This window comes from Trichomonas vaginalis, chromosome II (assembly GCF_026262505.1).
Source record: "Trichomonas vaginalis G3 chromosome II, whole genome shotgun sequence".
In the NCBI taxonomy this organism is placed as follows: Eukaryota; Parabasalia; order Trichomonadida; family Trichomonadidae; genus Trichomonas; species Trichomonas vaginalis.
In genome coordinates, this window is record NC_067204.1 from 5,539,982 (window position 1) to 5,565,719 (window position 25,738).

Sequence of the window (25,738 nt, forward strand, 5' to 3'; positions counted from 1 at the left end):
TAAAAATTAATGATATCACCACCCTCACACGTATGAAAACATAGCACAAAAATAAATTTAGGTGAAGAGGTGAGATCTCACCTGTTTTTTCACCTGTTTTTTTCACCCTGTTGAATTCATTGCTTTATAACTCTCTTCCTTTCTCCAACTCTTCTAACTTCTTCTTAAGTTCAGCAATGTTGTCCTCATGAAGTTTAATCTTTCTCAATATACCTTCTCTATCTAATGGTTGCTTTATCTTTCTAAACTGAACTCTACCATCCTTCATAGTATGAATGTAAAAACCTTCTGGAATAGTTCCTGATTTAATGTATTCTACCAAAAACTTTTGTTTCATTGCTTCAGTGACTTTATTTGTCATTTCAATCAAATAAAAATTTTAATATTAAATAAAAATAACGTTATTTTTTCAGTAAGGAAACGCAGGAGTTTTACGATTTATTTGAGGAGTAGGTTCTGGTTTAAATGTTGGAGTCGGTTTAGGAGTTGACTTTTGAACAGGAGTTTGTACTTCCATAGGTTCAGGAGTCATTGAAGGTTTTGCTTGTGAAGGCGTTGGTTTTGGCGAAGGTGTTGGAGTTTGTTTAACTTCAGCTACTTCAGTATTATTTACAACATTTGCTTTATTTCTTTTCAACATCATAACTGCTCCTGCTGTAGCTAGCAAACCTAGTGGGAGACCATATCTTATATAAGGACTTGACCAAATGCTATTTTTGACAGGAGCTGGTGGAACACCTAACCTTGGTGAGACTGCTCTTTGCCATTGTGCAGCTCGTAAGAAATATTCAATAGGTGCTCCATAATCGTTTGGTAAAGTTTGTTTCATAGATGGTGAAGGTTCACGAGAGCTTGATGAAGAACTCATTTATAAGCTTTAAAAATAAACGTTCATCCTTTATTCCTCACTGTCGTCCGTAGCTAAGTTATAGTCATCTAATCTTATTATGGGGATGCCTTACTGCACCTGAATGGCAAAGCAACAATCCCTCATAAATCCAATAAGTGGCTTTGGTACATTTTCAGTTGCTAGTTCAATAGGTCCTTTAACAGACAATTTGTATGTTATTGGAGCAGTAGATGTTTGACCTTGCTGGAAGCAAAAGTCCACTTCTGTTGGAAAACCACATAAGAAATGTGTGTTGTCATAGCTATCCCATTTATGTTCCACACTACCATCATCCACCAATGACCTCATAACATCTTCATTAAATCCTATCATATCATTGTTTGTATTGCAGGCGTTCGCAACCATTTCATAAAATACAGGTCCATATGATTTTTCGGGTTCTGCAGGCATATTTCCATAAGCTCCCATGGAAAGCTGAAGATATTTAAACTTAGGGTTCTCAAAATTAACATAATAGTTGTCTTTCTTTCTAAATAGTGCCCAAATACTTTTAACATTAATAGGCGTATAAGCTGCTGTAGAAGTTGCACTTGAACTATCTGTATTCTTTGAGAATGAACCGTCCATAGGAATCCAATCCATAACTTTAACAGGAAAACATAAAGCCTCGTTTGTATAATGTTCTACAAGTTCTGTATAAATGTTAGGGTCTAAAGAGAATGACTTTGGATGAATAAAACATTCATTAAAATCCATCTTTGTTCGAAATAGTTGCTGGGTTACAGTTGTAATAGTAACTGTTCCACTAGCTTCTACTGCCTTCGTTATCATAGTGAATGGTTCATTCCATGGAACAAATTTATTTGTCGGTGGATTTGAATCTGAAGCAAATGCAACTTTAAGAGTTGGATTGAAAGCAATGATATCATTTACAGATATAGATGTGCATTGTAAGCGTCGCTACTGAACTTTACTTTAAGCTGAATGTTTCCTGCAAAAGCTGGAATAAATCGAATAGCTTCTAATGGAAGGAATCTTCTAACAGGAATTCTTAAACGAAGCTTAAAATCAAATGATTTTCCTGCTGTAATTGGACCACTAACAATTTGTCCTGTTCTGCATGTTCTCGAATGACTCCATACATCTTCATGTCGAGTCTTTGAGAAAACATCTACTTTCTTTATTTGTTCGGTAGTTTGTGAGTTTGAAGTTATATATGCTTCTTCTCTTGCGTTGTCTTGAGAATATACGATACGACCATTTGCAAGGATTTGATATCCAACAACTGCATAGAAAGCGTCATCGAAACCAATCCAAAATCCTGGTGGGTTTGTTTTATTGGAACCTGAACCAATTTCTTTATCTACAATAAATTGACCTTCCATTTTATACGTAATGAATGTATTGTAAAGGTCCAACATATTTTCACCAGGAGGTGAGAGATTGAATGTTACCCATGTGTTATCTTTAGCAGTTCCAGGTTGTGATGGAATCTTTGCGTCAGAATATTTTCTATTAGTGTCACCAATTTGAACTGCATTGTCTATGATATCGAAATATGAGCGAATCTGATGAATATGCTCTGCTGGAGTAAATTCGTTTAGCTGTTCGTTCTGCATGTATTTACTTCAGATAAAAATATCTATTTACTTCATTATTCTCACTCTTCTTCTTGGCATTCGTGGTGGAAGTTGTTTCTTGACATTTTCAATGAACTGTACATTCTCTTTTGTCTCAACTTCTTTCACTGGCGGGTCAGGATTCTTTGACTCGGTTTGTTTTTCAATGAAATTCACGAACTTTGCAATAAGCTCTTGGTTCGTTATTGAAAGTACATCTGGCTTCTTTTCTTCTGGTTCTATTGACTTTTCAGTTTGAATAGAAGGCTTAACATGGACTTCGTGGACTTCACCCTTGCCATACACCTTAATGTTGTCGCTTTCTGCATTCGCTAATGGAACCTTTCTTTTTCTTACGTATATTTTACCATCTTTACTCTGACTTACGTAATAGAAAGGATGTTGTATTCCTCTTGCGTCATTTAATATAATAGACTCTCGCTCTGATTTTGACAAGCTCATTTTACATCGGTTAAAGTTTTAATTTTGTTTTTTATCTGCAGTCAAATGACTCAGACAAGCCCTACGGACAAGACCCAAGGGGTCATAGATGTTGAAGCATTGAAGAAAGAAATTCGTGAGCAAATTTTATCCGAACTGAAGGAACAAAAAAAGAACAAAAGCCAGAGAGACCAAAGAGAAAACTTAGTGAAAAACAACTTGCTGCATTAGCTGCTGGAAGACAAAAGAACCCAAGACTACTGGCGAAAAAAGCTAGAGAAGAAGCTGAAGCAAAAGCTAAAGAAGCTGAAGCAAAGAAAGAGTAAATGGTTTATTTTTATCCGAATTAAATGTATAGACAAATACCTTTATCTGTTGCGTTCAGTAGTGAAAACCCTGACGTCAAAATAAAGGGGAACAGAGTAACGTTTAAGTTTCCAACAGACTGGATTGTGAACATAAATGAAGAGAAGTACATTGGCATAACATCTATGTATATAACACGTGCTTTCAGAAAGGTTGACTTTATACTTCAAGTCGAGATAGAAAATGACGAACAGTCTTTAAGCGCCCAAAACATTCACATATACAAATACTTTAAAGACGATACAACATTGCAACAATGTATGATTTCATTTAATGAGATGTTCGAGAAAAAGTTCAACATTGAAGTACAAACTTTACAGCCTTTACGTGAGTTTCTTGCACAACTGAAAGAAGAAGGTAGTCAGCCACAACTTATAGACTTTCATTATGAATTTAATGAAAATGAAGATGGAACTCATGACTGTCAATTCATTGTATTCTCACCATTCAATGAAGTCGCTAAAAAGAAAGAAAATCCATTACGTATAAGATTTCAAATCTCTGAACCAAGTGATGATTTCAAGAATGTTTTCAATTATGATGCAATGCTTCCGAGGAAAAATGAATTTTCAAAGATTGTAACACCTGGCATTTGGGATAGAAAGCAAGCTATATTATATTCAAACTTAAGTAAGGGAGTTGAAAATGAGTTCATTGGTCATACAAGAACTTCACCACTTCCTAACCCTAAATACTATAAATTAACTGGCTTCAATCGTGAGTTTTGGATAGACATGTTCTCCACTCATGACCATAACTGCCCAGTGTTCTTACCTCCAGACCATAAGGACTGTCTCTACATTGAAGCACAACTCTTAAACTCTACCATCGCAGTATTGTAAATGACCACATGGGCTTCACCCTTGCCGCTAGCGGCTTATTTTTATCATGAATGGTCTCACTGCTGACAAAAATAAATGACCTCATTATTTTTCTCATTCATGACCTCAGAACTTAAGCTTTCTTATGAATGAAGTCTTAGTCTGAATAGAAAAGTTAAACTTTCAGCAAAGCAAGGTTGACAGACTTACATAAGTCAATCAATCTCTTGACCGTCATAAAGTGCTTTATATAACTTCATTAAACTGAACTCAGAGTCTTTGTCAAATTTTCAATGCGGAACCATTAAACCTTTATCTTCATCATAGAAACACTGAACAGAGTCAGGAAACATTTCATTAGCGGTTAAAGCAATAACATCTTGCTTCACGCCTTTCATTCTGCAGTGAAATGCAACTTCATTTAAATCATTCGTGAGTAAGTCTATGTAAGTCTTCTTTCCACAAAATATTGACTTGTATGCTAAACTTTGTTTATCTTTTGTGATTTCTGCAAAGTCGCTATGAAATTGACCAAGGTTTTTACCAATGAGAACTCTTCCATAACGTTTCTCAAACTCTTCAGCTAAACGAGGGATATCTTCATTGTAGAGATGCATACTGTCCGTATCGCTATAAAAGATGTCCATTCCTAAGTCCTCAGCAGTACAGAATACTTCACACATTATTCTCTTCGACATAGACAGAATGTTAACACCAAGTGGACAGAAGTTAAAGTGTCTGCAAATGCTTTTCGTTAGCTTGAAAATAGTTTTATCTGAACCATCCAAACCTTCGAACTTCACTATATGGTTGTAGTTTCTGATGGCATATCTTATAGCATCTTTGTCATTACTATGGTTATTTTTGACTCAATAGGAGATAGAATAGTTTTGCCATAAATACTGTTCAGAATGAGCTTTATATTTTCTTGCAAAGGATTTCCTTCTTTCTTATACTTTAACCTTAACTCAAACAACTTCTTTACTTCATCTCTTATTCTAATATCTCTGTTTCCATCGTAATAGTATCCTTGCAACACTTCACATTTGACACCTTGATATTTTATGAGGTCTTGTAATGTTATATGGTCAACATACATTAAACAGCAAGTGTTTGAACTTCTGGGAACGTTAAGTTCTGGATTTAGTTCAGGGTCACAAACTATTAAAGGAAAGTGTCTATGTATTCCAATCTCTGTTATCTTAATGAGAACAAAGAAGCCAGACATAAACTTTTCACCAATGGGTTCCTTTTGGTCGTCATCGAATAAATGTCTCATGAGATACTCTGTGCTTAACATTTCTTTCTTCATAACCTTTGGAATACCTTCTAAAGTATAAAGTCTTGCTATAGCTGATGGATATAATGAAACAGCGTCGAAGTCAGCAATGAGTTTCTTTTCGCTCTTTTGTTTCATGTTATCTGACAACATACATCTTCCACCTTGAATACAGCGTGAAATAAATTCTCTTGGTTTATTTGAGAGGTCATATAAATTTCCATTCGGGAAGTACACTCTGTTCTCAAATAATTTGTTAGCAATTGAACAAATACTAACGTAGTCATAAACGTTTAAATCAAATTCTTTCAATATGTCATTGCGGAACTTAACAAAACCTTCTCTTAAAATTCTTACATCTTGTTTGCAATAAAATGTGCTATACTTTTCTAAGTCGAAGTGGTTCTCATCTATTCTGCAACCTTTGATGGAATCTATGTTTTTCATGAATGTATCTGCATCCCGGATAAACTTACATGCTTCAGAAATGACACCAGTTCTGTTGTCATTTGCTAACAAAACACTGCTGTAGTAGTTGTATGGAAATACTTCTTTCGGTCCTGTTTGTAAGTTAAACATAGCAGGAAATAGTTTAAGCTTCTTATTTATAACACTGTAAGAGTCTTTTATAATAATTGCCCTTCCTTTATATAAGCCAGTTATTTGCATTGTTCGTGAACCTTTAATGATGGGAGTTCCTTTCACTTCTGTCATGTGTCTTAAGATGAAGTTTATATCATAACTGAGGTTATGGAAATATATTAAACTCTTGTCAGGAAGTCGCTCCAAAAATTCTGTTGCACAGTTCTGACCCCAAATGCTTTCACTCACTGAACCATCTTCACTGTCGTAACATATGTTAAAAGCTTTATGAAAGCCATCGGTACTGCACTCAAAGTCAGCAAAGAAAACGTGCTCAGGAATGAACTTGCACTTATTTTTATTTACTTCTTTTGACTCGGCTTTCTTCTTCAGTTGTACACAATACTTTGGAGCATATGTCAAATCTTTAAATGGTGCAAGGTTCTGTTTATATAAGTCAGTAGTATATGTGAAAAGTTCTCCATAAGAAATAGGTTCGAAATATTTGCACTCCCACAATGTTTTCATAACATCCCATAACGGTGTTGTTCTATCATAACGAACTACATATTTATCTTCTCTCTTTGTATAAATCTTCATTTGTTTCTCAATGTTCATTCCACCACACTCCTTCAAGATTTCTATATAGTTGCGAATGAAATATGTTGTCATTGGTAATCTTTCATTTAGCATGTAGTGGTCTTCAACAAGAAGTAAGTCAATAGTTCTAACAGTTTCACATTCTTTTGGTATGTATCTCTTTATTTCATTATGTCTTGAGTCATTGAAATAACCAATGGTAACATTAAATGCTATACCTGTTGCGTCAGAAATTTCTTGTACTTTACTTTGAGGAAAGTCTCTAACACGAATGACTTCTCTCATGTGGTCAATAGTCTCTCATCTACTCCAGCCTGAATGCAAGCATAAACGAAACAATTGTCTTCTGTCATAAGTGTGCAGTTCTTTTGTTCAATTCATTGAAGATTTGGTAGCGTTCAAGATTTATAGGTAATGTGCAAAGATACTTCCAGAACTGACCGCTTCTCTTCTTATAAAACTTCTTTTCACCATTATCTTTCCAAAAGCTTTCTATAAGTGCTGGGTTTCCTGTTTGCTTAAGAGCTTCCAAAATGGCTTTCTGGTCATTTGTCAGTGTGCTTTCATCTCTATATGGTCTCTTTTTTGGTTTGCCTTTCTTTACATCTGACATCGTTAAGCCTTCATATTCTGTTAAATCATACATCTTTATTTCGTAAGATTCTTTATGTTTGTCAAGAAGAAGTCATAGTGCATTTCAACAATACCTGCAGCATTTGCTTCTATCTCTGATATAAAGTTCTCCTTCAAGAGCTGATGTAGTAATGTTCCAATATTATTGAGGTTTAACGTAGAACATTCATACTTTCCACCAAGTTTATACATACCATCCATCTCTGTTGTGAGTTTATTTTAATTTTCTCTAAGAGTCTCATGAAAACCTTACCGAAATGTTTGTGTAAGTAGTCTCTGTTTGGTTCATCTAAAGCTTCGATGTTAAAGTCAATGAGTCTATTGCCTGACTTCACATTTCTCTTCCTATTCTCTTCATCTTTCTTTCACCATCTCTCACCTTCTTTTGGTTTGTCGTCAATGGAACGAATGACATCGTTAGCTTTGCGAACTTGTTCTATAGCGCTCTTAAACATCTCTCTTCTCTGTTGTTTCAGTGTGTCGTCTCTTCTTCTTGTTTCACCAACGTTTGCATTTGTTATGTCAAACATTTCTCTTCTTACTTCATGAGGTACTGAACGTCTATGATATAAGTCAATAGCAACGTCATTTAAAGGAAATGCTATTGCATGGACTTTGTCCTTGCTGCGTTGCGGCTTTATGAACTCATGAATTCTATCATAACTTATTGCATCATTATAGTCATTGAGGATGTCAGCGAGTGCCTTTTTGTTTGTTGCGTAATGCTTTGCAACATCTATATTAGCTTCTGTAAGAAGTTGTTTTATTTCCGAGTGTTCTAACTTAGACAACTTCCGATACATCTTTAGTAGGAAATAAAAAATATTTTTTGAAAAAAATTAGATTAGATTTTTTTAAGTTATTTTTCAAAATAATTTAATATTTTTTATTTTAATGAAACACATGCAAGATTGCAAGTTCTTTTCATACAATGCTCTCGCTACTGCCATCAAGAATGAGTTCAATAATGCTTCAAATGTTAATGTTATCTTTAACAAGAAGTTTGTGAAAGAATCTAAGTTTGGTCAGTATGTCAGACCATTAGCTATCGTCATTGACCGCAAACGTTATACTTCACAAGAGTTAGCAGTAGTTTTGAAACAAAAGAGTTTCTTTGTGAATGTCAAAGATACTCATTATACTGTTATAAAGAACTCTAATATTGACTTCTTCAGTATTGTTTTAAATCTTTCCGAACAGAAAGAATATAAGAAGGGTGAAACAAATGTGAAATATTATCCTTCATCTCTGAAGACAATAACGAACAAAGATGTTATACAGAAATTCTTACCAAAGGTTGAAGAAGCTTCTATTGACATTGACGAAGGAAGTGAAATGGTTGAAGAAATAGACCCTGAAGCTATTTAAGCAAAAATATATTTTTGGTGAAGAGGTGAGATCTCACCCGTTTTTTCACCTCTTTTTTCACCTCATTCTCTCTTCGTTAATGTTGTCGTGACTTTATTCTTCCTCTTTGAAGTTATTGAAATATTCTGTTATTTTTTCCTTCAGTAATGTTAAGTCTTCTTTGAATGTAAGTATTGTGCAACCTTTGATGTCATAGTGTGTTTGAGGAAGAGTATTTTTGACAATTTCCTTTATTTGTCATTCGGTGTCATTGAAATCGGTAAGTTTTCACGATAGAACCAGTTTCTGTCAGATTTATATATTTTAGCTAAGTCATAAAAGCTCTTGTTGTTTCTTCTGACTAAATGCAACATAACCATATCTTTATCTTCTTCTTTCTCCAACTCTTCAGTATATATCATATACTATATACTCTTTTCCTTTCCTTTTGGTACTGAACGCGGTATTCTTTTCTGTATGCTTTTGTCTTTGGATTCAATGACTTCATCTTTTGCTTGAAGTTTCTTTTCCATCTCTCCACGTTCTGCTTTATATAGTTCATCTAACATCATGAAAATATAACAAGCATAACGAGGTGAAGCCCACATTGCTACAGCGTTTACTAAAAGTCTATGAACATAATAACCTTTCAAACCAGGAGCCAAATTCTTGCGATTTTCATACGGAATCTCTTCTCTCGGTTTTCCGAGGGAAGCAATCATATGAGGAAATTCTTCTAAAAGTTCTTTTGTCTGTTGGTTTTCAAACCAATGATATGCTTGCTTTGTAGAACGAAGAGCATTCATTATACTTTGCATTTGGTACATGTCATCTTTGACTGAACGAATGAGACGTAAGTTGTTTGTTATATGTGTATGTATCGTATTCTTCATTATGGCTTCATGGACTATAACTGTTGTTGTGTTCTCTGATGTTGACATTACTGTCTTTACATACAAAATAAAAAAATAAATAAAAATAAAACTAACTTTATTTTCTGACTTTCACAAAAGACCAAAAATAAACGCTTTACATGTATTTTTCAGCAACTTCGTCAAATAATTTTATAGCTTTATCTATCTCATCTACTTCAAACGTTTCTTTACCTTTCGTGGGAGCACCATACATTTTCTCAAAAACTTCAAGCAGTTCTGTTTCAGCAGCTCTCATATCATTAACAAACACAACCTTGACTCTATTGACTGTACTGTCATATCTTTGAGTTATATTATATGTCCTTCCTATCTTATATCTTTTTGTGTTGAAGTCCTTCGGTTTCTGAACGATGTAAAGTAAGCCTTCACTGCAACGTTCCGTATCGAATGAACCATATGTTATGAAGTTATATCCAACAACTGGGTCTAACCATAACAAAACTATTGGTATAAGACTTTTGTCTATAAGATATGCTCTTGTTCCATGAAATGCTACTGATATCATAAGCTCAGGATTTCTTGTCAAAATTTTCTGAGTTGAAGCATTTCTAACCCAGTCGTTTGTTTTCTTTCCAGATGGAGATATAATGTCTGACAAAGAATATTTGTTGTATTTCTTTGAGTATCTTACGTTTAAATCACCTATTCTAACCACTTTGGTGTCATTGTCTATCTTTCTAACTGTTTCAAACTCAATGTTTGTCATTACTGTCTTTACATACAAAATAAAAAAATAAATAAAAATAAAATTAGCGTTATTTTTCTAACTAATGAAATTCATTATTTTTGTGCTGAATTCAATAAAAATAATTTTTAGGTGAAGAGGTGAGATCTCACCTTTTTTTCACCTAATTTTTCACCTCTTTTTTCACAAGCGTTTTACATGAATTGTACGATGTATATTTGAAATCCTAAACAATTTCGTAGCTTCAATTTCTTCTTTTAGTACATCGAATGTTTTAATCATGCCGAAAGTCTCTTTATATTTCTTCTTGACGTCAGACAGAAGGAAATCTTCTGCAGTTGGATAGTTTTTGTTCAGAAATGTCAACATATCCATTTTATCTTCTGCTGGCTTTTCTGCTTCTTTCTTTAAGTCTGCATAGTCGTTTCGCATTCTTTCTATCTCTTTGACTGAGTAGTTATATTTTCTTATTGCTGCTTTACATTTTGAACATTGCGGATTCATTTTTGCGTTATACATTGAAATAAAACCAGCTAGAACAACTAAGGCGTCAATGGTTTTCTTTAACTCAAAAGCTGCTGGTTTTAACTGTTCATGCCATACCTTACCTCTTCTATCTTTATCTCTTATTTCCCAAACACATTTTGCAACTAATGAAACAAAGTTATCGTATGTCTTAAACTCCACCGATTTATATATGTCAGAAATATTTTTATAAACCATGTCGCAATCTTTGTCCATAACTTTATGGTTGCAATGATATCCTAGAAACTCATAATTTACTTTACGTATGAATTTCTTTATTTCTACTGAGTCAGTTGGTTTCACTTCTATTTCGTCGAATTCAGGAATAGTTAGTTTTTGCTGTTGGATTTCAGGCAATTTGGGTAAATGGTCAATAATGTCCTGCATTTCATAAAGATACTGTTCATTTGTTTCATCTTTCGCACTACAGTCTAAATTACTTGTTAAAAGTTCTTGCTTTATCTTCTGGATTTCTGTTTCAAAAGTATATGAAGAAGGAATAAAGCTTTTCATCTCTACCAACATTGACGTAGGATTCATGACTAGCGAGTTTGGTGCTGTAGTTGTTTGAATTGTTGTTGTGCCGATTGTTGAAATCATATCTTTTATACAAAATAAAAAAATAAATAAAAATAAAACTAACTTTATTTTTCTATCTTAAGGAAATTCATGAAAATTCACGAGAAAGCTAAAGCAATCTGAGCCGCTAAGCGGTGAGGGTGAAAAAACAGGTGAAAAAACGGGTGAGATCTCACCTCTTCACCTAAAATATATTTTTGGTGTAAATTTATGTTAAAATAAATGGTACCATTAATAATACATGACTGTTCTCATTCATGTCTGATTTACATCTAATGAAAAAGTTTAGAAGAATTTTCTTATTCTTTCTGGCTTATTTTTGTCTTTCCAGTACTCCCGCTCTAATGGTCCCAGATGTGTTGGCTTTGACTCTCTCAAGTTCTTAGATGGTATAACATCTTCAACGCCTCCTTCATATCTTACTTTATAAGTGTCATCGTTTATGTTATAGCCAAGTATTTCAATAACCACTCCTCGCTTTGCTTCGTCAATGGTTTCAGCAAGTTTGCCATTACTACTTTCACTAATTTATGACGAGGGTAAAACGCAATAGAGTCGTCAGCAGCTTTTATAAGATATCCATTACCTTGCGTAGAGTCTACGATATAATAGTTTCTACTTAACCTTAAACGTTTCTTTGTCAACGGTTTGTCGTCAAGAACTACACGAACTTTTGTACCAGGAATGAGGGTAAATTGTGTTGAATTTCTGATATTTTGTGTTTGGCTTCGTTTCTTTTGTATATACTTTTCTTCTTGTTGTTGTGTCATTGAATTTGGTGTATCCCTGTTGTAGAATGTGTTGAGGAATTATATACTTCGATGAAATGTTTCATTGTTTCTTCGGTAAAGTCTCGCTCTTGATTTAAATCTCTGAGCGTTCTTATGAAGCGGTTTATGATGCGAGTATGTTATGGTTATGGTCTTCAGTAGTGTAGTGAGTTATGTTATGCTTAATGAGAAAATCTGTGATTTCATTGCTGAGGTATGCACTGTCTTGGTCTGATGTTAAAGTACTTGGGCTATGTTCTGCTACAAACTTTTGTAAAACTCTTAACACTTCACGAGTTCCTTTATTCCTCATTGGATATGCATATGCTTTGCGAGTGTTAACATTAATGAAGATGAGGAATGGTTTATGTCCTCCTTTTCTGCTTTGAATGAGAGTGTCAAATTGGTATGCGTCAGGAGTGTTGGAGTAAATTGGTAAAAAGTAGTCGTAAGGGTTTATTTTTGTTTGATGTACAACATTTTGTCAAAGAACCTTTTCACTTCAGCTCTGTTAGTAAATCCCAACTTTTTGCTGCTTCATTGAACTTCTTAAATGACCTCCATGGATGTTGTTCGAATACTTCTTTCAAGCTCATTTATGTAAAGTTAAAGATTTTATTCTAGGCTCAAGCGCGTTCATTGAACGCGGTACCATGCGAATACAGTCATAAATGGTGGCATGTAATCTTTACCCAAGCCTGTTGGATTTGTTGTGAAAGTATGGACATGATTTCCTCCTGGTTCAGTTGGTCGAAAAGTCTTTTTTGCTGAATTGTTATAAGATGGAGATAAAACGTCATTGCCAGCTTCATAGTCTGAGTTGTATAATGGGTGGTCTCTTAATGAGTGGTTATGGTCGCCAGAAAAGTTTGTCGTTCCTGTATGAGTGTGCGGTGGAAGGTTTGCTTCTTTAATTTTCTTCGAACCTCCTGTTTGCTTTGAAGAGTTAGCACAGTATAAGAATTTGTCTACAATCTGTTCCCACGTACCAAAACCTAAAACACTTGCTGGATTTGTTGAATTCATTGACGTATAAATAGAGCCTATAGGATATATGGTTTCAAGAACCTGAGTCTTCATTGTTTGAAGTTCATGTTTAACATTTATAAATCCATTGCCATCTACAATATTTATATTGTTTGTTATTAAACCATTAGGAAAAGTAGGAGGATAAATTCTTTGTTCATGTACAGTTGCACCGTTTCTTCCTGTTTTTGTTACTATTTCGATGCATGCCTTAATTTCTTTAATCTTGATTGTTTGAAATTCTTCATGTGTATGGTTCTTGTCGGCTTTCTTGTCTAACATTGTTGGTAGTGTGTATGCTTCAAAGTTTCTGACATATTGATCATTGTTCCTGCAATAGTTATCTAAATTGTTTAGTGTATCTTTTACACTTGTACTCGGATTCTCTAAAGGTGCACTTGAACCGAGGGTATAGTTCAATATTATGTCGTCTGCTCTAACAGTAGTGAAGGATTCATGTGTATGGTTCTTGTCAGCTTTACTATTTAATGTAGCTTGAAGTTCATTTATATCGGAGATATTGTGCTTATGAGATTTCAAAACTTTGTTCATTGCTTCAAGTTCATCTTTGCTGGCTTTACTTTTAATAGCATCTTCAAAAGTTATTTTTGCCTTAACTCTCAAAGTAAATCTTGGTTCAACTAATACACCGTTAACATTGAAAGTAGAGGCATAAATTTCACCGGTATAACCAAATGCTTCTGGTGCTTTAGCTACATCATACTGTACAGTACAGCTTATGTCATAACCTTTAGCACGAATGCATTTATATCTTGTTTCATTAACATTTTTTGTTTTCGCTTCATCACTTCGTGTTAAATATCCATGGTAGTCCGTTATAATCTGTTCGTCTGAAGTTATATAATGAACGTGGTTCTTGACTTTATCACTCAGAGCTAAAAGCTCATTTTTGTCTGCTTTTTCGGCTACTTTCTCATTAACATCATTCACTTCTAATTCAACTCTTCCGCCAGAACTCTTATTATCATTAATCTTTTTCATTAATTCGGTAATTACGTCATAAAGACTATATTCTGTTTTCGGTTCTGTAAATAATGAGTCAAAATTTCTTTTCATCATTACATCGCTGACATTAATGATATCAGCTATACCTTTTTCATTTATTCTCTTCATTAATTCTGCAATAATGACGAATATATAATCTGTTAATTTATTCTCTTCATCGAGGGTTATAGAATGTTTTGAAATTGAATCATTAACTCCTCTAAATAAATCAATAACTTCAGGATACACGTTTTTAATGTCTCGAATAACCCGACCAGTATCCTGTTGTTCATGTTCTTCGTTCCCGTCGTTACGTGGTTTTATATCTCTAACCATCATCAACGCAGCCATAACCGGAGGGTTTGTTGCTATCTGTTCGAAAATCCGTCCGTTATGTACGGTATATCTAAATAATTTCTTTGTGTTTGTTAAAACATTTGAAACAAGTCTTTTAAAACCATCTACAAAATTTCCTGTTTCACCTAATGTTCTTGCAGCATTTACAAGCTCACCATTCCCGCTTTTGACCCCAAAAACGTCCATATTGCATTTATTTCACTCTGTATAGTTGTCCATTCAGCGAAACTAATACCTGCATTCGCTAAGCTGAAAATGAAATTCAGTGGATCGAACTTAATTCCACCTTCTTTTTCAATTTCAACGAACTCACTAACATGAGATTTTAAATATTCTTTCGTTAAAATTGTTTTCCCCGATGTTATGTCATTAACGAAACTATCACCGTCAAAAGTTAACGAATTCAATTTCGTCGTTGATGCTTTTATTTCATACACCGCTTTATCGATAGTTTTTGGCTCACCTTCTTTAGAAGCATATGAAACATTAATGAATGAATTATATGTATTCGTGAATGAATTAAAATCAATGATTTTCATTAATGACGCCTTTAATGATTCATTTACTGTCGAATCCCTTAAAGTAATTAATGAACTGTCATTTATGAAAGGTACACTGCAAACCGTCGAGTTTGGATCAAATGCTGTAGTTGGTGCAGGAATATTAATGATATAAGTCATTAAATCATTAAGTGACGTAAATAATGTTGTCGTTTTTGATTTAATTTCTTTAGCATCTGTTATATATGGTAATTTTATTTCTGTAGTTTCTGAATTAAAGATATTCGCTAAAATGTTTTGTAAACTGTTTTGAACAGCTGTGTAAACCGTTGAATCCGGAACTCTTACGATTTCACCGTCCTTAATAAAAGGCATTGCACATGGTGTAGTGCTTGGGTCAAATCTTTTTGGGTTATGATTCAACATATATTCTAATGCTTCATAACAGACCTATAAACAGTTGTATTATCTTTTTCAATAATTTCACCGTCCTTTATAAACGGCATAGTACATGGAGTTAAAATAGGGTCAAACTTTTCATAGTCCTTCCATGTTATATTTCTCAGTATTTCCATTAGAAATAACAATATATTTGTCAGTAAGTGTGAGAGAGTATTGACTAAAATATAAACGTTTAGCTCTGTCAGCTTCATACGCATATGCAGCTATACTCATATTTTAATGAGAATAAAATGTTGTTCTATTTGCAAAGTACAGACCCAAACGAATACGGGACAGTAAAGCTACAAACAAACTTAGGTCTACAGAATGAGGCGCTTGCATTCAGAATAGTTGACTTCAATACTATCGCTTCATTCGTTATAACAGATGAAACAGATTTCATGGAGATTGAAATAGATGGAAAGAAGCACGAAATAAGATTTCACAATAATGTAGAATATAAGATGGAAACATTAGCTGGAGTGTTAAATGCTCTCATAAATACTACAATAAACAAGGATAACGAAGAAAACTTAATGAATGTTAAACTTATTGCAGGAGTTTTGAAGTTCGTTATGTGAAGGAGTTTAAGATACCAAGAATGAGTCATAGAGTACAACTTCTTTTGGGTGCATACCATATGACATTTCCTTTGAAAAGTGTTGACAAAACGATTGAGATGAAATCTGTTCCATACGTATGTTATGGCAACTGTTTGTACATTGAGTCAAAAATAGCTAATGTCACAGGTATTTCAGGAGTTAATAGTAAAGGTTCAGTAGAATATAAATCCTTCTGTTATGCAGTCAATTCAATGTTCATTCCAAACGTTCCTGTCATAGCAACTCATTTAGGTAAATGGGTTCGCATTAGTCCTCATAATTTGAAAGACATGCAATTCAGACTTGTTGACTTTCAAGGAGAGCCTGTAGAACTGAAGGCACCAGTGCGAATGACTGTTGAAGTTGACTTTTTAGAAAATATTAAATGCAACAGCTTACAAGAGAACTCAGAGCTAAAAATATAAAGTATGAATGTTATGTATTAGGTCATGAACTTTGGTTGTTGCTGTTTGATGAAACAAATGAGTTAGTTATGTCAGTCAAGAGAACAGAATATAAACTTTGTTTGAAATATTGTGTTAGTGAAAACTGCACCAAGTCAATAAGATTAGGTTTGCATTATGAAGATGAGTTCGATACTGTTGAAGAAGTTTTGGATAGATACTATAAGTTGTTAACTTGAAATTTTTTTGACTGACGGTGCAAAGCGCCAAGATGGGCTCAAAGAGCCCTCCTGACTGCTTTAATTTACTAAAACATATTTCAAACAAAGTTTATATTCTGTTGAAAGTTTTGTATACTCGTTCGAATATTTATACTTAAACTCAACTCCTGTAGTTCCTGGTGTTTCAATGATGCGGATGTTACCTATTTTCATGAATGGTGGCGTTTGACCACAGCATTCGATTTCAGGGTCGAGATAGTCAATGACACATTGTTTCCCTGTTATTCGTGATATAACATTTTCAAGGTCCTCCTTTGTTAGAATTATTTGGTTCTTGCTTATAAGATTTACAAAAGCTTCTTATCGTCTTTGAGTAAAATTGTTTGGTATAACTGAAGAAGGTAATGGTCTACGTTATCTGAAGGATTTGTTTGAACATTTGTGTAAGGATTGTCGTTGGCTCTCTTGAAAGAATTTGGTCCAGTGGTGGATACTCTAACTTAACATCTGATGTAGCGTTAGCGTTTGAAGCTGAGTTTAAATTCACGGATTTCAGCTCTGGTTCTTTTAAACACTCTGAACTATAGTTCTTTATGACAATATTGTTTGTCGTTCGTGAGTCAACATTTGATGTTGGTTCAATTGGAACATTAACGGCACCAGCTAAGATGGATTTGCTTCTCATTTCATATAGAATAAAAACCTTTTATATGTATGAAATGAACAATATACTCGACAAGGGTTTGAATGTAAAGCTAACGAATGAAAATATTGTTGAATTCACTGAGACAGGTGCTGTGTATAAAGATGTAGAACTACTGAACAAAAGAGCTAAGGGAAGAAGCAGGAACATGAACAAAGGGTGGAAGCCTATAAAAATTTATGTCAATGATGGCTCAGGAGGTTCAAACATAAAGTATGCAGAAAGTTATAGAGTTTATGCTCTCAAAGGTGAAAAGCCTTCATTTAAGAACAGCTATTCTAACGCATATCCTCAAAAGCTAACGGATGGGGAAGTGGATGATATGAATGACACAAAAATATTAACAGAAATGGCGACAGAGATGCATGGAATTTGTTTACCATCAGTCAATTGAAGGTTAAACTTTAAAACAATGTTGGTCGTTCCCATGGAATATTTTTGACTTTAATGGTATTAGTCATGATATGAATCTCAAGGTATGAACGAGGAGAGATGAGAGACTTATATGCTTCCCAAATTTCTTCAAAAGGTAATGTTATACCTGACTGTTTCCAAATGAGTTCAATATCATAACGTGAGAAACCTTAAAGATAACGAAGTCAGTTATGAGACGTTTTATGTTTAAAGCTAAAAACCTCCATGTTTGCATAAGTATTGCTACAGTTAAATGGTAATGTCTGACTTTAGTAATGATGTTAGCTAATGGTGGTCAGGCTTTGACACTAAACCTTTTCCGGCGAAGTCGTCGCAAACGAGCAGAGTGTTTGAAGGATATTTTTTGAAGGGTGTATTTTGAAAGTTTTGACAGAATGTAGTTTGTAAGTCGTTTCATATCGTAAACTCCTGAGTACTGGTAAGTGGTGTTTGTCAATAATTCTTTCCATCTCCTCAGAAGTCTTTTGCATTCCTGACTGTATAAATTCAACGATGGCATAATATTTCCTCTTACGTCGAATGTAACGTTGAAGAAATTCAATGAGTTCACTGTCTGGAACTTTAACGACAAGGGCTTGAACTTTTGACATAAATGTTTCGCTGTTGAATCCATAGAGTCTGAAGTTGCTGATATAATGATTTGGTCATAGTAAGAGTCGTTTCCTAAACGCCTGTTATGAGTATATGACGAATGAGGTTAAATGTCTTACCTGAACCCATCTTTCCACAATAGAAATACACACCATTTGAACAGAACTCATAGTCTTTGCTGAAAGGAAGAATAAGAGAAGAGTTAAGTTTGTCTGTAGTTTCATTCATGTCTTCATCTACGTCATGTATTAAATGCTTCATTTTATCTCCATTAAAAATGCAAGTCAGAAATATTCAGAACATAGCACGAGTCTAACTGACAAGAGTATAAAGATATACTATGAACACGTTATGATGAAACCTACCAAAATTCAAGAAAGTCAGTATACTTATGAATATCCAAGACACTGGTAGAGTATGTAGGAGGTGAGAAAGCTTTTGAAATCAGACAGGTTAGAAGTATTCCAGCAGGAAGAACAATATTATTGAAGAACTTTAATGTTTTGAGGTATAATGATGAAACAAAGAACAAGATAGTTTCCCTGTGCTGTGTATGTGAACTTAGATACAGGAGATGACATGAAAGTTTTTAATACAAAGCTTCAAACGGTAGTGAGAGAACAACTGACTGCGGAAGGACATCCATTACTTCAGAAGTTACCATAGCATATAAATTTTGAAACAAACTCAATAGATTTTAAAGTCGTCTCTGCAAAGAAGTCAGGTTTTACATTTAATGAAGCAGATGTATATTCGAATGAAAACTTCAAAGCTATTGCATGGTTAGATAATGACGATTGCTTTAAGAAATATTTAAATACAGTGACTCAACGATGTCAATAGATGACCTTCGTGGAATGTTACCATCGACGTTTACAGTAGAAGGTTCAGCAGGATTGCTTACAAGATTGTCAATTGTGGTATTTGGTCTCGTGAGAACATTGTTATAAAATCCAGTATAAGTGAATTTGCTGAAGAATCTATATTATGTCTTTTCAAACTATATGTATTCGCCGCCGAAGCATTATAGTATAACAAAACTTTGTCAGTAAGTTTAACATAAGACTTGTCGAACCTTCTTCAATGAAAGATGTTGTGGCTACCCAAAGACGGAAAGGATGGACTCATTATTGAAATGATTTTAATTGCATATTAAATGAGCTTGTTTTGAAGGTCATTCATGATTAAATAACTGTTGTAGAAGATGTTAGCAATTGTTCAGACATTTTGAAGCGTATAGATGATATAAGAAAGAAGTTTTGAATGAGAATGTTTATGTTTCATTGAATTTCTCCAGTAACGAGAACTTTTATGAGATAATATTGAAGAGAGATGATTTAATATGGTGTAAATGGTAGCTTGGGCAGCTTTAGGCGCAATGGGAACAAAAGCATTAGCATTTGAGCAAAAGCACTTGGAGCTTATGACGCAGTAAATAAAATGAGTGAGGAAGGGTTTCGAGACATTAGATGCAAATAAAGGGAAGATTGGAGGCTGGGTTGCAAAGAAGTTAAGATTAAATAAAATAGGGCTCATAAATAAAGCATCCAATTTGGTTGCGCTGAGTCAGAAAATGCTTTAGGAAAGGACGATGAGTTTGCAAAACACGCAAAAGACTTTAATGACCAGATGAAAGGTGAAACAATGCATTTAAATAGAGTCGATGGAACTAAAGAAAATGTTTCTTCTCCACCAGTAGTTCTTCCGTATGGTCCCTATGGAATGTATGGAAACCCTTACGAAAGACCATTTGACCCATTGACTGGTGGAAGTAACTGGTATCATTACGGCCGAAGAAGAAAGACAGTCAAGTTGGAGACAGACGTGAAGAAAGCAACTAAAAAGAAACCAAGGAAGAGAGTTATAAAGCAATGAATTCAACAGGGTGAAAAAACAGGTGAAAAAACAGGTGAGATCTCACCTCTTCACCTAAATTTATTTTTGTGCTATGTTTTCATACGTGTGAGGGTGGTGATATCATTAATTTTTAAGTTTATTTTTAAGTTTATTTTTATTTTATTTTTATATAAATGACGAAAACTATTGAGATAACAAACTACAACGGTCATGAGTTCAAGAATTTGTTCTTCGTTCCTCGTGAAAATACATTCTATCAGATACGAGGGAGAAAAGGTAAAGTTAGTTTGAGAGTTTATGAAGGAATGAAGAATGGAAAGTTTATACAAGCATACGATACAAACGGTAAACGTGTTTCATTAGCTTTGTCAAAACTTACTAACATTTATTTTGACAGTGATTTTGACCTATATGAAGAAGAAAGTGAGTCAGAAGAATATGAACTGTTGTGTGAAGCACAGCAATGGGAGGAGTTGCAATACTTTTGTAAGTGAGAACGTTTATTTTTTTACAGTAGTGAGGTGAAGTGGTTGGCGGTTTTGTAAATATTTAAGGTTAAGTTAGTGTTGTCGTTTGTGTTGTAAAATATACGTTAACGGTTTTGTAAAGTGTCAAAACCGCTAAGTGGTGTACGGAGACGCGCAGTGCCTCAGTACACGACTTAGCCATACTAACTAAAACATCTTCTCATCATTTTATAGCTATTCATACATTCCTTTTCAAAGTTGTGAAATTAAATAAGACAGGAATTAGATTTAATGTATCAGGGTACGCATTCTTGAGTAAATTAAAATGTATTCGTCACGTCGCAGATGATAAAAATTTATGTGTTCTTAATTCATTTTACGGGCTTTAAAAAATAAACTTTATTTTTATTTATTTTTTAATTTTTTATTCTTACATAAATGAACAAAAACGGAACCGCTAAAATGAATGATAATCAAATTAGAGCAGAAGGTAGAAGGTTATTTAAACGCTTCTATAACATTCCTGATGGTGTTAATCCTAAAACTCGTAGAAGCTATTTAAATGAAGCAATAGATGCATATGAGGGGTTTGACATTTCATCAGAAAGTGAGAGATTAGCGAGAATGTTAAATGTTAATATTGATTTCTATTATTGTGATCCTCAACCAGAAGACGTGGACATAAATAAGGTAGACTTTCCATTAGTGGAATCAATAATGATAGATCCAGAATTTGAAACAGTAAATATTTTATTAACACAGAGTCCATGTGGAAAACTTCACGCTGACAGAATAACAGACGTTGAAGCACTCACGGGATATAAAGTTTGCCCCTTTTGCAAAGAAGAAGTATATTCTATCCGTGATGATCCAGAAAGGAAAAACCAAAGAAGATTTTTAAAGCATTGTGAGAAATGTAAAGAAAATAATGGAAGATTAATTCAAGACGTTCAGTTGCAAAAGACCCAGCAACCATATGCACCACATATTACGAAACAGAAGATATATCAGTGGTTATTAGCTCACAATTTGCAGAAATATTATAAACCGACAAGATATTATATTACTTTTGACTTCGAAACATTAGAGACTAAAGAAGAATTACAACTTTCTGAGTGTGCAACTTTGAACGCTTACTTAAAACCATTCATGGTATCATCAACGGTTAAATTAAACGATAAAACATATACGAGGAATTTTTGCTTAACTTCGAGTGATTCTTTTATTTCTGATTGGATTGAGTTTTTATTTTCAACCTGTTCATTAGTTGCTAAATCAAATATTGAACAATACAATGAATTATTGAAGTCGCAAACGGTGGGGACTTTGTCTCATACATTAAATGAAAAACAGAAGGAAGCATTTAAAGAACTTCTAGATGAGGAATTCAATAAAGTGAATATCATAGGTTTTAATTCGGGAAAGTTTGATTTAAATTTAATTCTTCATGATTTAAACACTGTAAAGTGGAAAATAAAATCAATGCTGGGTTCATCTTCACAATTTAAGCAAATCATTGTAAAGAAAACAAACGTTCCATATGAATTGAGATTTATTGACATCAGAAATTATATAGCGGGTGGGACATTAGACCAATTCACTCAAGATTTCGGAAACAATAAATCACGTGTTAAATCCTTTTTCCCTTATCAATTCATCACGTGGGAGAATTACGAAGAAGAATTATATAAAGGAACCATTCACGAAAGATTCATTTTATTCAGCATTAACCAAGAAACTATATCAGATAGTGATTATCAAATATATCTCAATGATGCTAAAAATTTTAAGAATAGATTAGAATATTTTATTCATTATTGCAATAAAGATGTTGAAATTATGATTGACCCAATTGATAAAATTATTGAAGAAACATTTGTTTATAAAATTGACATGCTTCATAATCTTTCTTTATCATCGAATGCTTCAATGATTCGTTACGCTTTAGCATATAAAGACTTTAATCCTAATGAAAAATATCCTGAGGAAGAGATAGAATCAAGTTTTGAATTAACGAAAAAGTATTGGAAATATAAAATTGAATCATATAAGAAACAAGATGAAAAGCAAAAGGGATACTAAATAATGTTTCAATGGATGATTTTCAATACTATCACGATTTAATCCTTTCATCTAAATGCAAAATGTGTGGTAAAGCGTTTACATATGCAAATAAACCAACATTGGATAGAATCGATAATGAAAAACCACATACCAAAGAAAATTGTCAGTTAATGTGTTGTTATTGCAATGTCGTAAAATCAAATAAAGATGAAGATGTTCAACGTTTAAGAATCAATTTAAGAAATTATGCATTAAAAAATAATTTACCAATGACTTTAGATTCAGTTGAAGCTTATCACATTCTCCGTAATGGAATTACTGGTGGTTTATCAAATGTTCAACATAGAGTAAATCTTAAAGGAATCACGCACATTAATAAACTTTCATATAATCCAGAAACTAAAACTGTATCAAATGAGGACACCACCAACATTATGACTCATTTCGTTGGTGTTGATTTAATAATTCATTATATCCTTCATCATTTTCATCTAATCCTCATGATTTCATTCAATATACTGACCATAAAATGTATATGCCGGGAAGATTGAATGGTGTTATCATTTGTGATACAGCAACAAAGAAAGCAAAAGCATGGGAATTATTAAGAAAGAAAAATACTTTATTCGTGGCTGAAGTAAAGGGTCACATTGATGAAAAATACATTAATGATTACATAAACTTTTTACCGATAATAAGAAACTTAGATATTATCACAGATGAAAAAACAATTGGCAGTTTTATGTATAATTACATGAAATCAAACAATCTACCAGTTGACCAGAAACAGAGAAAATTAACTCAGTTAGCATCAACACACAACCAATATCAACCATTTTCTTCTTATTATCTTTGGTATCTAATAGACAGATTTCATTTTATCATTGATGATATTCAATCAATTTTAACATTTACTAAAAACACTTGTTTTAATGAATTTGCGAACAATTTATGAACGAAAGACAAAAGGCTGAATTAGAAGGAAATAAAGGAAAAAGTTTATTTTGCAAGATTTCACTTAATGGATCATATGGTTACGATGCAATGAATACACAAAATTACAAAGACTAAAAATAATAATGCACAGAAGGCACGCGTTGCATGTATGTCAAATAAGTTTAAAAACATAAGAGAAATAGGTGAAGATACATATCAAGTGATGCTTAAAGATAGATTTTATAGATGTGAAACATGTTTACAAGAGGCATTCTTCACTTTAGATAATGCTAAATACTGGTATTTGGTTTTCATTTATGATTTTATGTATAAATGCATGATGTTAATCGTTTTCATTTCATTGAAGGTGATACTGATTCATCTTATTGGGCAATCGCTGGCGACCAAATCTTCCTAACACTCAAGCATTTCAAGCAATTGTTACCGATAAACAATTTTATGATAAAAACATTTTCAAATTCGCACCATTTGATTTCTTCTGTTTTGATGAGAAATTTAAACCTAAATTAAAGAATAAAGCTGAAGAAAAAGCACATGAGAAGAAGTTATTGGGTTTAGCAATTGAGAAACAAGGTGATAACATGGTTGCTTTATGCCCTAAGTGTTATACATCATTCAACGGTTCAATTGATGGAAGTGATTTTAAAAAGATTGCACAAAAAATGAAAGGTGTTAGTTTACGACAAAATAAACAATTAACACCTAAAAATTATTTGGATATAATAAATGATAAAGTGATATTTGATGGTCAGAATATTAATTTACAACTTAAAAACGGTCAATGACTCGCTTAACAATCGGTAAGACTGCATTAACAGGAGCACACACTAAGGCTGTATGTTGTGAAAATGGATGTTGTATGCCATTTATTTTACATTAATGAGTGATTCAATATGTAAATAATGATTTTTGATTCTTGATCAAAGAGGTGGGCACCCTTAAACATTTATTTTATTTTTATATAAATGGATACCATAATTTAAAAATTTTAATTGATGATTTAGTATTTAATCAAAACTTTCTTAGTTATTATGAATTAAAAGCATATCTCCAAAAACATAATAACAATATAACGGGTGATGATATGGATTATTATCCGTATTATAAAAATGAAATTTTGAAATATCATGATAAAATAATTTCTAAAATTAAAGACAAAATTAAAAATAATGAATATGCAAAGGGAAAAACTAAATCACAACTTAAACAATTGAAAGATTTCAAAAATAAAGTATTAACAGAAGAAGATATTGATGAATTATATAATTTATATAATCCTGAGCCGCAAAAACAAGGAACAAAAACAAAAGCGCAAAACCCCAGGTCCTTCAGACCATAAATGAAGCACAAGCTTTAATTTATGATTCATTAGTTAAACCATGTTCAGCCCGACTTTTAAATGAAGATCAACTTTTGGAATTCATCCTTCAACATAAACTCGAAGCGGGAAAGTATATCAAACCTTTATATACAGCATATTTAAAACAAATGAATAGAATACATCCAGAATTAATGAAAGGAGGAATGAAATCCAAAATCAAAGCAGATAAAATTAAACCACTTGCAACACCAAAACCTCCAAACAGTACCTCCTCCTCCTTCAGTTAATCCTTCATCATTCACTTTATTATATCCATTTCAAACATTAAAGAAGCAAAAAGATTTTAAAAAGGATTTCAAGATATTAAATAAACCAATTGACCCGAAAATTCAACCGTTAAAGGAAAAATTTAGTCGCCCTCATTTGCACCATATCCATATTCATACGAAATCGATCATTTAGAATATTCAAAAGGAAACGTTACTTATTTATTTGCCATTAACATTAACACTAGATATTTATATTGCATTCCAGTGAAAGGGAAAACAGAACAGGAAACAAGAAGAGCTATTCAATACTTACTAGATCATGAAAGAGTAGATAATATCAGGGGTGATGGTGATAAAGGATTTCAGGCAGCTATGGCTCATTATTTCCCACAAATTAATTTTTACTTTTCATCCTCTCCATATACGTTTCATAATAAAATAGTTGATGCGGTAATGAGAACTCTTAGAGATGCGTTAGGGGTTAAC

The 25,738-nt window shown here is 33.2% G+C and overlaps 13 protein-coding genes and 7 pseudogenes across 20 annotated transcripts, besides 2 other annotated features; 8 read left to right on the plus strand and 12 right to left on the minus strand.

The window, feature by feature from the left end:
- Positions 1-20,830: part of a mobile genetic element that runs on past the window's edge.
- TVAGG3_0491500 (uncharacterized protein) lies at positions 410-868 on the minus strand (the record flags this gene model as incomplete). The annotated part of the gene is made up of 1 exon (XM_051236206.1): positions 410-868. One exon carries the CDS (start codon positions 866-868, stop codon positions 410-412), a length of 459 nt encoding a protein of 152 aa, XP_051094030.1.
- Positions 899-1,681, minus strand: TVAGG3_0491510 (annotated as a pseudogene). The gene has a single exon. A coding segment is annotated over exon 1 (783 nt).
- On the minus strand, positions 2,497-2,931 carry TVAGG3_0491520 (uncharacterized protein; the record flags this gene model as incomplete). The annotated part of the gene is made up of 1 exon (XM_051236207.1): positions 2,497-2,931. The coding sequence occupies one exon, from the start codon at positions 2,929-2,931 to the stop codon at positions 2,497-2,499; it is 435 nt and encodes a 144-aa protein (XP_051094031.1).
- On the plus strand, positions 3,087-3,236 carry TVAGG3_0491530 (uncharacterized protein; the record flags this gene model as incomplete). The annotated part of the gene is made up of 1 exon (XM_051236208.1): positions 3,087-3,236. A coding segment is annotated over one exon (150 nt), but the record flags the coding sequence as incomplete, so codon positions are not given.
- TVAGG3_0491540 (uncharacterized protein) lies at positions 3,555-4,118 on the plus strand (the record flags this gene model as incomplete). Its single annotated transcript, XM_051236209.1, has 1 exon — positions 3,555-4,118. The coding sequence occupies one exon, from the start codon at positions 3,555-3,557 to the stop codon at positions 4,116-4,118; it is 564 nt and encodes a 187-aa protein (XP_051094033.1).
- TVAGG3_0491550 lies at positions 4,529-5,529 on the minus strand (annotated as a pseudogene). The gene has a single exon. A coding segment is annotated over exon 1 (1,001 nt).
- TVAGG3_0491560 (organellar and viral DNA polymerase type B) lies at positions 5,853-6,843 on the minus strand (the record flags this gene model as incomplete). The annotated part of the gene is made up of 1 exon (XM_051236210.1): positions 5,853-6,843. A coding segment is annotated over one exon (991 nt), but the record flags the coding sequence as incomplete, so codon positions are not given.
- TVAGG3_0491570 (organellar and viral DNA polymerase type B) lies at positions 7,557-7,994 on the minus strand (the record flags this gene model as incomplete). The annotated part of the gene is made up of 1 exon (XM_051236211.1): positions 7,557-7,994. One exon carries the CDS (start codon positions 7,992-7,994, stop codon positions 7,557-7,559), a length of 438 nt encoding a protein of 145 aa, XP_051094035.1.
- Positions 8,086-8,559, plus strand: TVAGG3_0491580 (uncharacterized protein; the record flags this gene model as incomplete). The annotated part of the gene is made up of 1 exon (XM_051236212.1): positions 8,086-8,559. The coding sequence occupies one exon, from the start codon at positions 8,086-8,088 to the stop codon at positions 8,557-8,559; it is 474 nt and encodes a 157-aa protein (XP_051094036.1).
- TVAGG3_0491590 lies at positions 8,742-9,344 on the minus strand (annotated as a pseudogene). The gene has a single exon. A coding segment is annotated over exon 1 (603 nt).
- Positions 9,641-10,179, minus strand: TVAGG3_0491600 (organellar and viral DNA polymerase type B; the record flags this gene model as incomplete). Its single annotated transcript, XM_051236213.1, has 1 exon — positions 9,641-10,179. A coding segment is annotated over one exon (539 nt), but the record flags the coding sequence as incomplete, so codon positions are not given.
- On the minus strand, positions 10,342-11,070 carry TVAGG3_0491610 (organellar and viral DNA polymerase type B; the record flags this gene model as incomplete). Its single annotated transcript, XM_051236214.1, has 1 exon — positions 10,342-11,070. One exon carries the CDS (start codon positions 11,068-11,070, stop codon positions 10,342-10,344), a length of 729 nt encoding a protein of 242 aa, XP_051094038.1.
- TVAGG3_0491620 lies at positions 11,548-12,097 on the minus strand (annotated as a pseudogene). Its single transcript has one exon. A coding segment is annotated over exon 1 (550 nt).
- Positions 12,669-14,051, minus strand: TVAGG3_0491630 (keratin-associated protein family; the record flags this gene model as incomplete). The annotated part of the gene is made up of 1 exon (XM_051236215.1): positions 12,669-14,051. A coding segment is annotated over one exon (1,383 nt), but the record flags the coding sequence as incomplete, so codon positions are not given.
- On the minus strand, positions 14,280-15,426 carry TVAGG3_0491640 (annotated as a pseudogene). The gene has a single exon. A coding segment is annotated over exon 1 (1,147 nt).
- Positions 15,709-16,388, plus strand: TVAGG3_0491650 (annotated as a pseudogene). The gene has a single exon. A coding segment is annotated over exon 1 (680 nt).
- Positions 19,962-20,192, plus strand: TVAGG3_0491660 (protein of unknown function, DUF4107 family; the record flags this gene model as incomplete). The annotated part of the gene is made up of 1 exon (XM_001295442.2): positions 19,962-20,192. The coding sequence occupies one exon, from the start codon at positions 19,962-19,964 to the stop codon at positions 20,190-20,192; it is 231 nt and encodes a 76-aa protein (XP_001295443.2).
- Positions 20,348-20,668, plus strand: TVAGG3_0491670 (uncharacterized protein; the record flags this gene model as incomplete). The annotated part of the gene is made up of 1 exon (XM_001295441.1): positions 20,348-20,668. One exon carries the CDS (start codon positions 20,348-20,350, stop codon positions 20,666-20,668), a length of 321 nt encoding a protein of 106 aa, XP_001295442.1.
- Positions 20,831-21,079: 249 nt separating the features above from the next.
- Positions 21,080-22,643, plus strand: TVAGG3_0491680 (DNA/RNA polymerase superfamily; the record flags this gene model as incomplete). Its single annotated transcript, XM_051236216.1, has 1 exon — positions 21,080-22,643. A coding segment is annotated over one exon (1,564 nt), but the record flags the coding sequence as incomplete, so codon positions are not given.
- Positions 22,644-22,974: 331 nt separating this feature from the next.
- TVAGG3_0491690 lies at positions 22,975-24,331 on the plus strand (annotated as a pseudogene). Its single transcript has one exon. A coding segment is annotated over exon 1 (1,357 nt).
- Positions 24,332-25,399: 1,068 nt separating this feature from the next.
- Positions 25,400-25,738: part of a mobile genetic element that runs on past the window's edge.